This window comes from Leguminivora glycinivorella, chromosome 5 (assembly GCF_023078275.1).
Source record: "Leguminivora glycinivorella isolate SPB_JAAS2020 chromosome 5, LegGlyc_1.1, whole genome shotgun sequence".
In the NCBI taxonomy this organism is placed as follows: Eukaryota; Metazoa; Arthropoda; class Insecta; order Lepidoptera; family Tortricidae; genus Leguminivora; species Leguminivora glycinivorella.
Genome location: NC_062975.1, coordinates 8,670,797 through 8,689,094, shown reverse-complemented (window position 1 = coordinate 8,689,094; position 18,298 = coordinate 8,670,797). Strand labels below are relative to the sequence as shown.

The 18,298-nt window shown below is 35.0% G+C and overlaps 1 protein-coding gene across 1 annotated transcript in view; it reads left to right on the top strand.

Moving 5' to 3' along the window:
- Positions 1-270: 270 nt before the first annotated feature.
- The window catches only part of LOC125226203 (GATA-binding factor C-like), a 94,824-nt gene continuing 76,796 nt past the window's right edge, over positions 271-18,298 (top strand). Inside the window, 2 exon segments of the mRNA XM_048130121.1 lie at positions 271-522; positions 8,219-8,618. Coding sequence (XP_047986078.1) covers positions 8,366-8,618 — 253 coding nt within the window. The 5' untranslated portion in view covers positions 271-522; positions 8,219-8,365.

Here is an 18,298-nt window from a genome sequence, read left to right as displayed (position 1 = left end):
GCTTCCATTGTAACCACCGTCATTCATCAAGCGCGCCGCGCGACTAAACACACACTATCGCACTCCCGCCCAAAAAGAGAAAAAGAAAATTTAAAAAGCAAACACTCCCATTCCAACGGCAAACCCCGCCCACCTAGGCCGCCCGTGGGTGAGGAGCACCAATCGGGGGGCAGGCCGAGCCGAACGGCCGTTGGAAATGCCGAGCGCAGCCGAGGGAGGCCGATCGTGCGCGCGAACAACAAAAAGTGTTGGGACTGGTTTAGTGTCGGGCCGCGTCCCAACGACGCCGCTCCCCGGTCGCTGTTCGGTGCGCAAGCGCATACACACTGTTTTGTTATTCCAAATTCTAATTACGAACGGATCAAACAATAGATCTCAGTACTTGTGTGTGATGAATTTTTAATTGATGAAAATGAAACTGCAAACGGAATGGAGCGCATGATTTCAGTGTGTTTTCTATACTCAGTGATAACCAGTGATTGTGATCGACTAAGTGATTCGCATTTGATAAGGGAAATACAGGTATCTATATTATATAAACATAATGTAAATTAAGTACGGTTCCATGTAGGTGATCTTATCATCTGATAAGAATCAATAACACTAGGGATAAGGATGGCCGTGACGATCTTCACTTTCATCTTATTCTAGATCTTAATCATATCAATATCATTAAAATAAATTAATGCATCAATTGCTGAATTACTTGAAGCTATTACCAAGATTTTTCTATTGGTATCCAGTTATTTAGTTAACCTATAAATCAAAATGTTCCTATTCAATCTAACTTACATTTAACAATGACAATAAGATATGGATACGATACGACACATTAGTTACTTAGGTTATTAATTGCATGGATAATGAAGCACATAGTGTGTCACAAATATGATATAATTAGCTACTCTACCGTAGAGCTGTTTTGATTTAAAACGACAAGCATTGTGGCTTCTTGCTTCTGTGCGGCGCCCGACGGAAAGGAAAATAAAGTGTAGAAGAAAAACGGATATAATTATTAGCTTTTAATAATCATCGCATCAAAGCATCGACCAAGGGTCATTAGGTTACGTATAGCTAAGGTAGGTTGGTACTTTAATTGTTTTGTTTATCCTAATTAGAACAATAATATTAAACATAAATAATTCATTAATTATTGGCGTTTGTACCTGGTACTGGTAGTGGTATTACATGAATACATAGGAGTTACCTAACCATGTAGTTTAGTTCCTAATTACAACGTACTTATAGATTTAAGGTGCACCCAGACAGGACAATGAAATTGGCAAGTTATTTTGGTTTTAGACATCATTAATTATTAATATTGTTTTTTAATAAATAAAAAAATGTAAAATACTTATAAATGAAACAAATTTAGCTAGGTACGGTCACGGACTTTAATTGTTGATCTACTTCTAGTTCATTTTATACTGGGCATCTCATAATTAAGCATAGTTAAGCTATGACTTTCCAGTATAAAATGAGCTAGAAGTGGATCAACAATAAAGTCCGTGACTGTACATACATTAACATGCTTATAATTATAATCATAATGCTAGTTGGACATTAGGAATACTTAATAGCTTCCAACAAATCTTTCATTCTTACAATAAAATTCCTCGCTAAAAAGTTCCAGTAACACATAGATAACAAATTTATCTGAACTTAAGCGTGTAGATAATAATATATATCGTAATAAATCACGATCATCGGACAGATATCGTCTATTTGCGTAAACAGATTAGGAATCATGTTGAAATAACAAGTGTTATCTACAAATATCGGTAGTTATGTAAAATTAGGCAAAGTATTAATATCTTATTGTAACTATAAAATTTGTATATTTGTGGACATATAGGTGCAAGTTTATAAAGGCAGGTCCTGTGTCAATCTAACCATTAAACATTTTTTTTTTAACTTTTTTCAAATGGTATTCATGCTTAATACAGTAACTAGATGCTGTTTGTCATATTATTAGGTATCATTTCTAAACTACACAAATATATTTTTATATTACCTATATCTTATGCCTGATGAACATGTTATTGTCTCCATAGTATAATTACCTAATTAAATAAATCTTAGATTTTATTATATGTCGATAATAACTTATGACTAATGAATATAATGAATGTTTTAACACTCATAATATGTTTGTATAAAATAGGTATAATAAAATCTAATAAGATGGGTTGTATCAATTGATTTAGACAGAAGTGTAGGAGGTATGAAAATATTAACAGTCCAAAAAACTTTATCTGCATATTCGGCGTAAAATAATCGTAGAACTGGTACTGGAGTACAGATATGTACATACATATATTGATATATATGTATATGATTTCTTTATAAAAAAGAGCTTTTAACTAAAGGGATGCGGACAGGACTGAAAATCAAACCTGTACCATATGTAGGTACCTATTTGGGTGAACAAACTGTTATTTTGATTCGTTGCCGTAGGTACGGTCGCCTAGCGGGCGTAGCACACTAGTTCGATCAATTTTATCGCATCGGTGTGTCCCTATCGCACTAACTTAATAGTGCGAAAAGGACGGCCTGACGTTATATCGTTTAACATGCGACCATGCTTGCCTGGTCACATTTAAAAGTCTGGTAACATGATATTAAATAATTTACCAGCCCTTTGCATAATGAGATTAGTAAGTCAGCTACTTTGACACATTACCTAATAGTCACAGTATAAGGATATATCAGTAGTTAATCTCCGGCAGCGGCGGCGCGGTCGTTACTACTGCGCAAGGTCACGCAGGGTTGTACAACGTTACTATAATCGACTTCGTACAATGTAAGTTGTTGTAAATCTAATAGGTACTATTAACTGTAAGTAGGTTTTAGTATAACAATACCACGTCATGACACCACATTAGTCAGTATTGAAGACACAAAAAATCATTATAAATATATTACTCTCATACGCGCAATAGTAGATTGTGTAACAAGGAGCAAAATGAGATATTTATGACGAGGACTTTTCACATCATCTATGGGGTAATTTATATGTTATACTAAGAATTATTTAAAACAAAAAAAATACAATAATAATAATATGTATTTGTTTATATGTTTTTATATTGTTTTGTAAGTGTTTTTTTTAATTTTACTTTTATACTCATATTGTAAAAAACCTAGCTTAAGAGAAAAGATAAATAAAGGAAATATGTACAAACATCTAAGTAGGTAGTTACCTACTGTCCTACTAGAAACGTAGGTACCTACTGTCCTACTCGTATTAGTAACTGTGTATGGCGCTATGCTAGTACCAACGCTCTTTCTACCTTTTTATCTAATAAAGATTCAAGTACGTATTTGTTTCTTAAATACTGACGAAATCATATTTACATAAAATGTTTGAATAGATGTTTACTTTTACGCCATTTACGTAAGCAATAATGTACCTAACACTGCAAAAATATAACAACCACTTACTTTTCTGGGTGTCTAGGAATTCTAAAGAATGACATTTCTGCATTTTGAGAACTTTCCATACACCCATAAACACTCTAACGAAAATATGTCTTCGGTGCTGACGTCTTTTTCAACACAGCGCGCAAACGCGGCCCCGATTGCAATCCCAGCCCAGTTTATGCATGCGAGGGGAGGGAGGGGGACACACCGCGCGGCAGTTATTACTGGTTTTATACTGTGTCTATAATCTTTTTAATTGCAATACATATGTCATATATGTACTATAAAATTGCATAGGCGCAGATACGAGTATTACAGATGTCATTGATAACGACTTAATGACTAATTTGATTGATAGATATCTTAAGGTCAAAACGTCAATGGCCCTATCAATTTAATTTTAAATTTTAACAAAGCATTATCAATTGCAGGTTCCTTTGATTCGAAGATTTACCACTTATCATAGATTTATCGTGAAGATATCACTACCAAAAAAGTAATTTGCGATAAAAATTGTGATTTCTTTTTTACTTATCACCATATCCATTCCCAGTCGATCGTCAGATAACGGTTAAGTAGGTTGTGATTTCTTTGATCTGATTTTATTTGGGGCAATATTTATGTTGGTAGATCTGTCGGATACAACCACATTACTTATCTGATCTAATATTGGTGAGTGTTTATTGTTTTATCACTGAACCTTCACATCATTTACGCTTAGAGAATATAGTAACTGTTAGGTATGTTGTATTTGTGCACAGTTTTGCTGAGAGGTGAAGAAATATCATATATGCAAAATATTGTTAACAAATGCATAAAACGTTTTTTAAAAATGGCTTTTGTTATAAAATCTACCAATTTTTAACCGACTTCAAAAAAAGGAGGAGGTTCTCAATTCGACTGATTGTTTTTTTTTTACAAAAATAATTGATTTGTTTATAATTTGGATGTTTAGATTATTGCAATCCGATAAGAAATCTGAATTCAAAGGTTTATTATTTTTTGCTTTTTAGTTTCTCCGTGTTTTGTAACGCGCTTATTCTTGAAGGCGGTTTTATTTTTTGTTAAAAAGTTTATTTAATGTGCGTTTTTGACATGTGTACGTTTATACCATTGTACAGAAGAAGTAATTAATTTTATTTTCTTATTTTTATTATAAACTTTTTTATTTATTTAGACCTTTTACTTTTATTCTGCGAAAACCTCAAAAAACACGCATTGTTAAAAAAATCTCTATGGCACAGTGTGTGTGCTCTTTGAAACCAAGTTGGGGTCATGATCATAAAATAATTAAAACGTAGTTTAATATACATCATTAATAGTTATTAACTTTTGTTACTCCTGGATAATTGTAACCGTGATTTTTATAAAAGTGCAATTTTCATTTCATAATTTGGCCTCGCGTTTGTGTCTGATGAGCATTTCAAAGTTTACAAATAATTATGCAAATATTAAGTAGGAATGTGATTAAAATTTCTGGCCGTTTCATTTTTACACTTTGACGAGTACAATATAAGCTTTGAAAACATTCATGCATCTTATAAATTTAAAATGTTTATACTTTATGAGTCAAAACTCTGTTAACAGAACTTAGTAACCAACCTACAACCTAGTAGGTATGTTTAGGTTTCTATGAGCGTGACCTTTAATTGTTTTCGACGGTGACACTTTTATTTTGTATCCAAGCAACTGTGGGACATTTTGTAGCTCAAAATGATAAGATTTGACGTGGCGATGTAAATAACTTATGAACTTTTTTTTAGATCATAATTCAGCACTTAGGTACTCGGTGCGTCTGCGCATAAACGGCGGCGTTTGATTTCCGAACCTTATCGAAAATGTCTTTCTTATCACAAGTATTGTTGCATCGGTTGTCAAGGTGTCCTAGATGGCATTACACCTTTGGTGTACGCTCAGCTAGATGGCGTTAACCCATTCAGGGCCAGCAACTCAGCTTATGAGTCATGGTGAAACAGTTCCGCAGGGCCGATGACTCGCATGTGAGTCCTGAATAAATTCTGATTTAAACAAACAAAACGTAATATATCGTAATAATGTAAGTATAATTTGAGCTAACAACCATTTTAATAAGGTATAATGAAAAAAACATTGTAAACATGTTTTTTTTAGTGAAATGGGGTCGAGAATATTCAAGTTTGGTTTACTATAAGTGTAATATAGTAAATATTCTGAAATTCGAGATACATACGTGTTCCAAGCAAATGGATGAATCCACATTTCAAAAATATAAATAATATATAATATATATATATATATGCCTGAAGTTATAGACACGACTCAAGGTATGGGTCACCGTGGCCTGGCGCTACTTGTAAAAACTACACATATTTTCATAGCACGCAAAAATAAACTTTATTGCATTGTTTTAAAGCTTATTTCATGACGAAATTCGTTGCAAATTGTACCATTTTACAACGGATTACGGTTTGGATGGCAAGCAACATTTCAAGAACCAAACAACTTTTTTTTATACTACGTCGGTAAGAACGGCCCGCCAAACGTTATTGCAACAAACATGCTATATTCTATATTTTTGTTTCATTACAAAAACAGAGCGGCTTAAACAGTCACAAACTAAATAGTAATTATATAGTATTATCATAAAAGTGCGTGACAAATATTTACAAGACAAGTTTTTTTCTAAACATTTGCGTGGTGATTATAACAGTTTTTAAGTACTCTATTGTTTCTATTATAATGACGCTTACCAAAACAAAGATCATGACCGGCCACATGTAAGATTATCGGTGACACTTGGCTAATAAACAATGAATGCACCTGAGCAGCGGCGGATTAAGCGGTCGTCTTATCTTTCACACGGTATTTTTGACAAAAACTCAAGAAATTATTTTTCCCATCCCCTCTATTAGGATGTATTTTAGAGTAATATGGGAAATTCTATTTAGTCACGATTTATTCGTTGGCGACTTTATACTCCTCCCAGTGCTCTTCAGTGATTTCGTATTTTGTGATTTTTGTGACCTTGGCTATGGATGACTAGAAATATACATAATCACGCGCTAAGTTGCTGAATTTCATTATAAATATTTTTAAATACTTTTCTGAACCGTATAATTAATTAATTATATGAGAATAACAGCATCCTCTTGACAATCATATATTTCTGGTCAGACTATAAAATGTTAATTCTTACAAATAGCAACAATAGTACAAATACATTTATTTTTTTATGAACAGAAAACAGTTGGTTAGTAAAAATGTTGCATAAGATTGTTCAACTGGCCGGATTCATAAGCGGCAATTTATTTTGCGTTCACGCCAGGCCAGAGACCCATGAGCTGAGTCACGCGTTTTAGCTAAAAACGGTTTGTAATGGTGGCCCGGCGTGATGTGTACATTGTGTACGCTCGACACTCCTTGGCCATGAATGGGTTAATTTAATATTAATATTTATTTGACATTTTAAAACATATCAAGCTAAGGATATGGGCCAAATTGTCAAAATTGAGGTTCAAAAGTTTTAAGCCTTTGTCAAGAGATGGCAGTCTATGCACTGTGATTACACATTTTACTTCGACAGTAACTCTCTAATAATACTCGATCCTCTTTAGTAGTATTATTGATGATTTGTGTACCTACAGTTGTAAAAAAAAACACTCATAGATTTATTTTTTCGAATAACTTATCTTATAGCACGCAACTTGCAGTATTTTTATATTCAGAAAGCATTGTAAATTAGAATAAATTATATTTCAGACGAATTCTCGCATGATGTTCTCTGCTGTCTTTACAAAAAACCTAATAAATCAGTTGCGTTACAGTTTCAGACTTTTTCAACGGTTAATTTAAAGCACTTAAATTAATTAGGAGTCTGTCATAATATTTGAAAACAAAAAACGCTAACAATGAGGACGTTATTGCAATATGGTTTTGATTTTTATGGTAGATTATTTGAGTAGGTAGATAAAATTGATATTTAGGAAAAAATGCCCATGTCTTTTATAAAAAGAACGAAAAAAATCGTCATAAAGTAAAAATGTCTTGAAATAATAAGCCACAACTATTTTAAAGAATTTCTTGATTGATAGGTATAGAAAACAAAATTAAATTAAGATTTTATTATATAAATCTGCAAGCGTCAGAATCAGAACGTTATAGCCGTCATAAGAACCAAGATAATTATATAAGTATAGCGTTTAATGATTTTATAAATAAAATAAGTATAAGCGTTGATACATCACGCTTATTAAAATTCAGCTATTTGCTAGAGCCGTGTATATAGATTCATTTCTAAAAATATGATTTTTTTAATATTCGTGTTGCTGTTTTAAATAAATAATTCTCATCAGCAGTTGCAATTAACTCCTTTCAGTTAATTTTCCTAGTCATGCAATTAAGTAACCAACTTCATCTTCAATACTTAAATTAGTTAAATATAAAAGTTAATCGCTAACAAATGACTGTTTAAAAATCAATACTAGCATATCAGAATTACAAATTTCCCTGGCTCACTGATATCTTCAGGAATTTAGTGGCAATAAAAATCACAGCTCGGTTGGCTAACACCGCTTAATACGCGTTTATCGCTTATCGCCGCCATATCGCCTTGTTCGCACAATCAGTTAATCAAAGTGCAAGCGACCCGATAGCGCTGACGACTTTCGATAACGCACCTGTATTATCTTAATTGATTGTCTCTTTTTGACAAAATACCGACCCGTGAATATTATTTAGTTCTTTGAAGTTGCGCAAGGACAACCGAAGCGGTTACATAAATGTGTGATACCTATTTCATGTTTATCTATTGTTTCAGATACGGGGCATGGACTGGCCGAGCACGTGAATCCTCGCGATGCTAGCACTGAGTTCGGTTACGCGTCTGTAATCGAGTCACATTAGACTGACTGTTGAAATGCGGATAGGGGAGCGGACTTATAGTGCGTGTGTGTAAAAGCGATGCATGGTTTGTGAGGTCGGAGCAGCGGTCATGGACATGAGCGGAGAGGGTGGCGGAGCGGGCGCGGGCGCGGGCACGCTGCAGCAGCGCTGGTACGACAGCCGCGTGAACGGCAGCCCGGCCGCCGGCGACGTCAACTCGGACGCGAACGGGGACGGGTTCTTCCACTCCCCGCTGGAGGGCGGCCATCACAGCCGCGCCCGCTACTACCACCAGCAAATGCACCCCTCCTACTCGGCCGCGGTCAGCTCGCATGGTAAGTAAAGTAAAGCACTGTCTTATTATCTTAGTAAAAAAACTCAGCACTAAGCATAATCATTAACATCATGATGATTCTTGTAGATTTTGAGTTGCCAATTTAAATACGAGTATTTAATAGATACCTAATGTCGATGTTCAAGGAATCCAAAATTATGCACACCTACTTGAACATTATCCTTCCTTCGGCAATTGTTTAATCTTACGAGAACCTGTTTAGTTGCTATGTCATTTTAGCGAAATTCCGATTCGCAAGGAATCTCAACGCGGCAGCGAGCCGAGCAGGGCCTGCCGCCGGTAGGCAGCATCGGGCTTATCGTACATCAGACTATATCTCTTCAAAACTCCTCAATTAATTCAACGGCCCGGACAACTCAAACTCGCCATTCTGTAGGTGACAAGTTAGGTAAACACGATTTAAAATGGACTCGGGGTCCCTTAAAAAAATGAGATGAGTTTTGTTTTTTCTTTTGAGGCTTAATTTTATGGAGGCTATAAAGTTTTTCGTGGAGACAGGTGGCTCTTCTTTATAGTTTAACGACTCTGCGGGGCACGGAGGAAAGTTCATCTATAGCGGGGTGCGTAGAGGCCAGATTGGCGTGCCCGCGCGTGGGGGCGATTAGAATTTATTTAGCGGTGCGTCGGTAGTGATGTGACAGTCAAGAAACTGTGTCATTTCTCGGAATCGGAACAGGGAATTGATTTGGTCCTGTTCCCAGCAGTAACGTGCGCTGGTTTATGCGGGCGGGGCGAGTCGTTATCGTGTCGTGTCGAGTGTCGGGCTTCTTGTCGCTCTGATTACATCTGTTTTTGGTGAATTCATTTGTGAAGCCCACGACCGGTCACTCCATTACACGTTATTACTGGATACATCGATTTCCATGAAACGATTAGGTCAACTTAGTTATTTAATTAAACTTTTTCCAGCTGGGTCATGAAAATGTCTGAGTAGTTTTAAGATCCTGGATTATGTCATTGAAAATTGTCCTTAAAGTTTCTTTGTTGATAGCTGCGCTGCTCAAGCAGTGATAAAACGTACTTTTTAGTGTAGTAAGGTTCACATAAAGTTGTTACGATGACAACCGGGATCGTTTTCACCGCGGACAGTTTACGACCTTGCTGCTTCGTCGCCTGACCACCGTCTTGATGCCTACTCGGCACTTGTAGGTATCGACTTTGTTCATTCTATACTTCGTATTGTTTATATTCCTAATTTACGTCAATAAATATAACCTTGAGCGTTGGGTTAAATTAAACAAACAAAGTAAACATTGCTACCGAGTGAAACACACTTCACTACAACCACATTAATGCGAAGAGAAAACCTATTAAGGCTGCTTTCAAGAAAAACGTCAAAATAATGTGAAATACTACACTTTCCGTTATCTAATAGATATATTAATTCAAATTTCAATTAGAGCATCTTATTATCTTGATACTTATCAGACTGGATTTTAGAAAAGTAACTAATTAATTACGAATTTTTCTCTGATGCACGTTTAGGAAAACCCGCGTATAGTGCTGGATTAGTCGATCTTATTTGGACAATTTGGAATACTGAAACTGGTAAATTTATAATACGTATATCCTGTACTACAAACTTCTCAGACTACATTTTTATTATAAGGTTTTTAAAAGAGTAAACAAGGCTAAGACGGATTCAATTTTTTTCAGAAATTACCTAAAATTATGTGACAATTTCTTTGAAAATCTACATCACATCGGAGTTATTTTCGTACAAAATTAATCTGCAACGTTTACTAAAATTGCTCTTATGCCTTAGTGATTATAAATTTATATTATATATTTTTGGCAATTTTTTGAAAACGAGCCTTCTCCGTCACAATTATTGCCACTTCTGGACATTTTCTCATATTTTGTTAGACCAAGTAGAAAAAGTCCTATAATATGTTATATATTTGTAAACTACTCGGAAAGCTCTTTAATATGATACCACACACGGTATGATTAAGCGCTCGGTTGCGATTTCACTATTTTTCACATGAAAGCCCTCTTAACCAAAATTTGACAAGTGGATAAATTATATCCGAGTAAAGATTAAAATGTATTCATAATTTTAAAAATAGATTGCAATAAACACGAGGTAACAACTCAAAATGTAATGTTCATTGCCAGTTTTGATGTCAATTTCTCGCTAGTTTTTGCAGAATAAACACATGTATTTCTTTGAGTTTTTGTAGGATAATGCTAGTCAAGCAAGTACAAATTCTTAGCTTTTTCATACTTAATTATAAAGGCATTAATTTACATACGTTTTACATATGTTACCGTTTTTGGACACCTACGTGTGAAAAGTAGTCTTGATGATAATTGCACATGATGCCTTATTCGCCTAATAGGCGTTTTTTGCCCAGGATATCTACGTTATTCTGCATCGTTCTGCAATTACACACGCTTTCTGGAATGTTGCTGGCGCGAAATAGACTGATACCTAGTTTAATGAGGGGTTTAAAAGGGGTAGTAATGTGACTAGTCGTTTATATTTATTGCGGTTTTTTTTAAGATTAAATGTATAAGGCGTTCACGTTTAGTGTTCTTATTTATTTTTATTTTGTCGTAACTCTGTAAGTTTAATTTAAAAGTGACAAATGACAAATCCTGATGAGTTCGAGAACAGCATTTCACAAAGTTTATAAAGCTATAACTCAGTAATTCTTCATGGTAATCGTGATAGATAAGGTACAAAGGAATTTTTATTTTGTAGAAAATAAGAAACTTTGCGACGGCTCATTTTGTCTATACAGTCTTGTGCAAATAATTTACTTGAACGTGTTTTGTGACCGATTACGTGAACAATGTGAACATTTTGGACCAGCAGTGTCAATAACATCCACGACAGAACAACAGCTAGGTTTCACGAGCATCTCAAAAGTCTTGCTTGTCTGTTGAAAGGACACCCTCCTGTATTTGTGGCGTTTCCAAGCAAAAGGTACCGAAATGTCAGAATAAAAACGCTATAATAGGGTATTCGTGTGAAACCACATGCTGATTTCGTCCTTATGTTAAGCGAGAATTTGATACCTTTTATTTGAGAAAGTCACATTATATTTTTTAATCGTTTACAAAGTTGTGATGGGAACGCCGGGTAACTCGATCCGAGGTCCTCCATTTGACACGTCCGCTTGATTTATAATCTACTCACCCGATTGATCATTTGGAGAATATTTGTTTTTTTTAGTTTACGATTCATTTTAGTGGCTAGTTTTGTTTTATTTGTGTAACGGACACGTGACTTTGACATGTTGAAAATGTTGAAGTTTTAAATATTTTGCTACTAAATATAAATAACACAATAATTGGATTAAATTAAATTCGTTTCTAACCTAAGTGTGGCTAAGTTATGTACTTAGTAGGTACATAAAGCCTGACCACATACACATACATGACTAAATACTAGCTTTCGCCCGCGGCTTTGCTCGCGGTTAATTCGAAAATTGCGGAATGCTCCGTACAAACTTCCACCCCCCATTTTAGGGAAGAGGGGTGTTAGAAAGAGACAAAAAGTAGCCTATGTCATTCTCCATCCCTTCAACTATCTGCACTTAAAAAATCACGTCCTGTCATCGCTCCGTTTTGCTGTAAAAGACGTAAAAACAAACAGACACACACACTTTCCCATTTATAATATTAGTATAGATTATTATCTTCCCCTCTCGACAGTAGTCATATATTTCCTGACAGGCTTTAATTAAAGATTTTAACAATAGGTAGGTACCTATTGATCGCAATATACTATGTATTTGTTAGTATATTGACGTCGAGACGAACTGATTCAAATTAAATCCTTTATCCACGCCGTCCTCCGAACTAAAAGAGCGAAAACAAGAGAGAATCACCTATTCCCTCCCCCACAAGTTTAGGCGACTAGCTAGACAGTAAATGAGATTTTTCCAATTACCCCCGTCCGAACAAGACGGACTGTTTCATCAGCCCTTCACTATCTGTGGTCGCACATTGGATGCTAGGGTTGCCAGATCAAATCCCAATTTCGGAAGAAACGATACACTTTCCGGAATTTTGGATCTTTTTTTATTAGTCTCTTTTGGTGTCCCACTGCTGAGCAAAGGCCAAAGGCTTACCCTCGTTTTTTCCACTCGAACCTGTTGTGGCGTTTTTCCACCATTTGGGGTATAAGCGTCCTGGTCATCCTGCCATCTCTTCTTTGGTCTGCCCGAACCCCGGCCTTGGGACTTAGGTATGTGGGGAAAAGCAAAATAGCTAAAATCAAATTACTTTTTTCCAATTCGATAAATGAAGATTGCTAATGGTCTTTAAGTTAAGTATATATATTTTCAAATAGTTATTTAGTTCACCATGTGTAGGTACTGTGTTACTCTCCAAGTTTCGATACATTTAACAATTTGTCCTTTAATTCCGAGCGAACTGGTTTTTCGGTTTCCTTTCTCAATTTATCGATAGTTGGGATAGCAGCAATAGGTACCTACTTGATTTTGCGAACTGGTTTTTCGGTTTCCTTTCTCAATTTATCGATAGTTGGGATACGCGAAAAATCGGGAGAATCCCGCCAAATCCCAACCATCTGGCAACCCTGGATGTTGCACTTTTATTGTAAACTCTGAGTGCTGGCAATTGGGTGCTCTGATATCTAGTTCCAATTCACTTTCGGTCAATCAACGTTGTTTTGTATATTGCGCTTATCTCTAGCTGCAACTCGTCGAAAAAAAGCAACGTATACCTACATACGTGTAAGCACGGTGTGCTCAATGTTGTAAGTTTATAATTCTCAAATAGTTTTTTTGTAAATAAACTCACCCAAAATAGTATATTACGATACAAGTGCGTAAAAAAGGAAGTTCCAAACGAGTGGCGATTAATTAAAACACGACCGAATTTGAACGTTTTGCTAAATATTTTATAGAAACTAACATGGTAGTGTATTCGAGTTGAGTGACGTCACGGTCAACTCACTTACCTATTTTATTATTTCAATCCGAGTTATTAAAAATAATTTGAAATATTTGAATTAAAAAAAAACTACTCTCCATTTTTTTCTCATGATTATCTGATGCATTATTTCGTGCACGGTATGACACTCTTTTAAAGTACCTAAGTAATGGCAAGGTTCCCATTATAAACAATCATAAGATCATAACTATCATATGACTAATTTGAAACTCTAAGAACATCCTAATTTCCCATTAAAAATATAAGTAGTCAAAGAAGATCCCATTTGAATAGTAATTCTATGCAAACACGGCTAAATAGGGCACCAACAATGCATTACATAGGAGCATCGTGGGATCGGATCCTCTGTTTGGCAACGTGCGTGCAGAGTGCGTGCGCGTGTGTGCGCCGCGCGTGTGTGCGTGCGCACCGACCCGCAGATTGGTGCAATTAGCCGGGGGCGGGGCCTGCGTACGCGGCGACATCTCCTCCTCTCCTGTGTGCGTACGACGCTAAATTATTTAAATTAATCGATTATTTAGTCTTATTGCGATTCGGCACAATTGGTCGTGTGTTATAATGATGTTTGGTGCGGCTGGAATCGGAATTCCGAATTAACAAGGGTCTTTTTTTGCTAAAAATGGTGTTTTGACGATTTAAATCTGATAAGTGAAGATTACTTCATACAATTACTCAATATCATAATGAGGCTAAAATGAAAACTTGCTTACATACCTATGTTATAATTATGATGGTTTCATTACAACTGTCTTGGAACAAAAAAAAGAGGAATCTGCTGTAGTTTCTTTTTAACTGATTTTGACATAGGTATTACCTACCTGTTTGTTGTTAAACGTATAGCGCATGTCAATAGGTAAATAATTAGCAGCATCGATTAAACAATAACTGTCCCAGTAAATATTTTTGCTCTAGAAAATACCTGGGTAGATACCTATGGTGCTTATAAATTCTAACACAGCTAAACACGAGCCTAAACGAATAAATTAAAACAAAACACAACTCGAAAGTATTCGTGTTTGGGGCGCGCATGCATAAACAAAAGACGGTCGACTCGAACAGAACCGTAATGAAATAACGCGAACTCGCTAAAACACATGTAGGCGAGTTATCTCGACAATACGCACCAATGCGCCAAACTTGGCCAATTTACATCGGTACTGGCGAGGGCACAAGGCAAATTACTAATTTAGAGTTATAGGTACCAAGCTAAGTGGCAGCGATTAGACAGTACCCTGAACAAGTGTTACAACTTACCTACATGGAAGTAAATAAATAAATAAAAAGTTTATACATACATAAGTAATGATTTGACATGTTCTTCTACCAAACAACTGTTGTTGTTACCTACCAGACCAGCAGCGGCTGGTCCATACAATCCGATTCCCACCGGCTTGCCTAAAATTTATTACTAGTAAAGTACCTAATGTTAAGGTAGGATTTTTTTTTGTTCTGTGTTGCCTTGCTGAAATTTTCACCAGCCGCCCTACGGCTCTAAATAAAATAGGCTAGTTTCCTACTAACTAGTCACATCAGCTTCTTTTTAAGAGGATACGGTAGCGAAAATGCTAAAATGGAAAGCCCCTTTCAACTTGGGAATTTTAGTTAAATATGCAAGTGTTATATATTAACTAGATTTATCGAAAAAAAAATTGACCATTAAGAACAACTCGGTCAAAAGATATTTCAAAAAAATCTTTAAAATCGAGGTCCCGCTCTCGACTCTTTCCTCCTTCAAAACTTAATCAATCGGATCGGAACGAAATTTGAGAATCTGAATAACAATGAAATAATCTATGTCGGACCGTTTAGCTTTTTTGGTTAATTGTTACCAATCTTGAGTATCACACCTTTTTTTGCGCCACAATGAAAAAGGCCGTTTTTGGAAATTTTTGATTGGCTCTAGAGTCTTTAAAAAGCAGAATATCAAATATCAAAAAAATCAAAACGGTCCGATACAGATAAAAATAATAACAATCTGTGTTGAAAAAATCATTGCTCTATCTTCAAAAACCAGGGAGGAAATAGTCGAGAGCGTTTGTATGGAGAATTTACCCCTACCGTATCGTTCTTAAGAACTGTCATAACGATTTGCTAATATCTAATTACTATAAAATACTGAGGAGTGACGTTACGGTCAATTATTTTACTTTATCTTTCTTTTTGACTTATTAAATATAAATTATGTTTAAACATAGGTAACTAATGTCCATACATTTCTTCTAATAATGCTGTGTTTCGTGCACTGCATAAAATATTTTATTTTAAGTATAGGAAACTAGCCCAAGGTTAAGTAGGTACCTACCTAGTTACATACTGTCACAATCACAAATTTATAATCCTAATCATAATTATGGAATGTCGAAAATAATCTCAACAGCGGAAGTTATAATGCTTATAATCCATATTACTTTAGTGATATCTAATGCTTATCAATATTTTCTCAAAATAAAAATTTGATAAAGGTTCAGTATCAGATAAATACATGTTTTTATACGAATATTAAACATGTAGGTTAGTGTCTAATATAAGAACCTAGGTAAATGTTTTTTATTACCAAAACAGAGGATAGGCGTTTACTCAATTTTTTTTTATTACCTACAAAATATCGATACGACGACATTCATAGTGAAGTATGTAGTTAACAGGTTGATAATTTATATTTATACATATATATTATTAGAAATACCTACTCTACGACTGAGAAAATTAGAGATAACATTAGGAAGAAGATGATTTGTGTGTTTAGTAAAACATCCCACTTTGTTGGTTACCATTAAGGCGAGATTTACTTGTATCTTTATATGAATAAACTGACACAGTGGCTTTATAGCAATCGACAAAGTGGGACGTTTTCCCGTGAACACTCACATTTTATTTTATATTATATTATACATTATATTATATTATATTTAGCTAGCACTTGTGCGCTCGGCGGTACCCAGGCATAGCTCACGCGAACGGAAATGGAGTATTGCTTAACTTTCCAGACGCGGCCGAATTTGCTGCCAGCCACAGATTACTTTGTAGACGAAGCATGTGAGGCGATTCCGGGAACCACCGACGTCTGTCTCCATTTATTAAAAAAAAAACGTTGACGAAAAGTTACATTAGTTACTTAATTTTTATTAATTTCTTCAAATAAATATAGAGGTGAACTGAACTACTTAAAATATCATTAGTTCAAACATTTTAACTATTAAAATTTTATTTGTCTACTCTACTAGTATGGTACCTATACCTAGGAGGTAAAATTCAGCTCTATGCTCTCATAAAATATGCTAAAAATATTTATTTAGTTAATGATGTGGGTTTTTGTGATAAAGTAATATTTGCCTTGGTTTGCTTAGTAGGTAGTGTAGTGCCGCAACGCTTCACAATGCACAGTCTATGTGGGGTAATCTATGCTGTATACAGGCGTGCGCAACCTTTCCAAATTTTCATGCTAACTCTGCAAGTATATGGCCCTTTAAAATTCTTTATTATCTACGCCATAAGGCCTTATAAACGTATCTCCCTTATATACTATTTACCTATGTAGTAAGCACCTACTTATATCTAAAATATTATATTTAGATAAATCAGTTACTAGTCTTTCAGTCAGTTTTTAATGTAATTTCAATCACAACTTTTTTCTTCAACGTGCATTTCTTTAAAAAGTGTTTGCTAATCTTTGAGGCGCTTTAGATGTCTCAATTTATGATTATGATTAAGAATAACATATGTATGTAAAAAAAACATAAGGATATTCATGTCAATTTAAAACTAATTGAAATAATCTATAACTTAGTGTTCAATTCAATTTAAGTATAGGTCGTATTTCTTTCTAACACTCTCTGACATTCGGCCATCAGTATCAGTAACCCATAGTATAAATAAGGCATTGTTTTCCAATACATTATCGCTCTTTAGTATCTATCATAATATCATAATAGGTATGGCTCGAAAGCGGAGCGATACCAAGTTAATTGATATCGTGAGCACGTCTTTAAGTAAAAATCCGGTAACTATACCTGTCCGTTTTCTAATACACTGAGATAACCATTCGTTTTTAACCCCCAACGCAAAAACGACGGGTTGTTATAAGTTTGACGTGTCTGTCTATCTGTCTGTTTGTCTGTCTGTCTGTGTGTGTGTCTGTCAGTGGCATCGTAGCTCCCGAACGGATGAACCGATGTAGATTTAGTTTTTTTTTGTCTGAAAGCTGAGTTAGTCGGGAGTGTTCTTAGCCATGTTTCATGAAAATCGGTCTACTATGTCGAGGTCGGGGGGTTTTTTCAGAATTTTAATTTTTAGTGAAAAATATTTATTTTGTCGATAAAATCTGCAATTTTTTGTTTTGTTTTCTCAATAGCATCTTAGCAACTTTTTACAAAAGACCGTTTAATTTATAAAACGTGAATAAAAAAAGAAAAAAAAAGTGTCAATATTTCGAAAACCATGACATTTTCATAAGGTAAAATAAAGCTTAATATAATAGCTAATGAGATGTTCTATCACCCATTTTGATTTGGCGTTGGTTTACGGGACGGGCCACCCTGTATAAATAAAACTAAAAAAAAGATTTTAATAATTTTAACATTGAGGGAGGATAAGGGGTACTAGGATCATTTGTAAGGCGATTTATTACGTTTTAAAAATCGTACTTATAGCCACAGACGCTCATTCCATTCTGTATTCTATATATTATATAAATACTAGCATTTTCACGCGGCTTTGCTCGCGTTAGAAAGA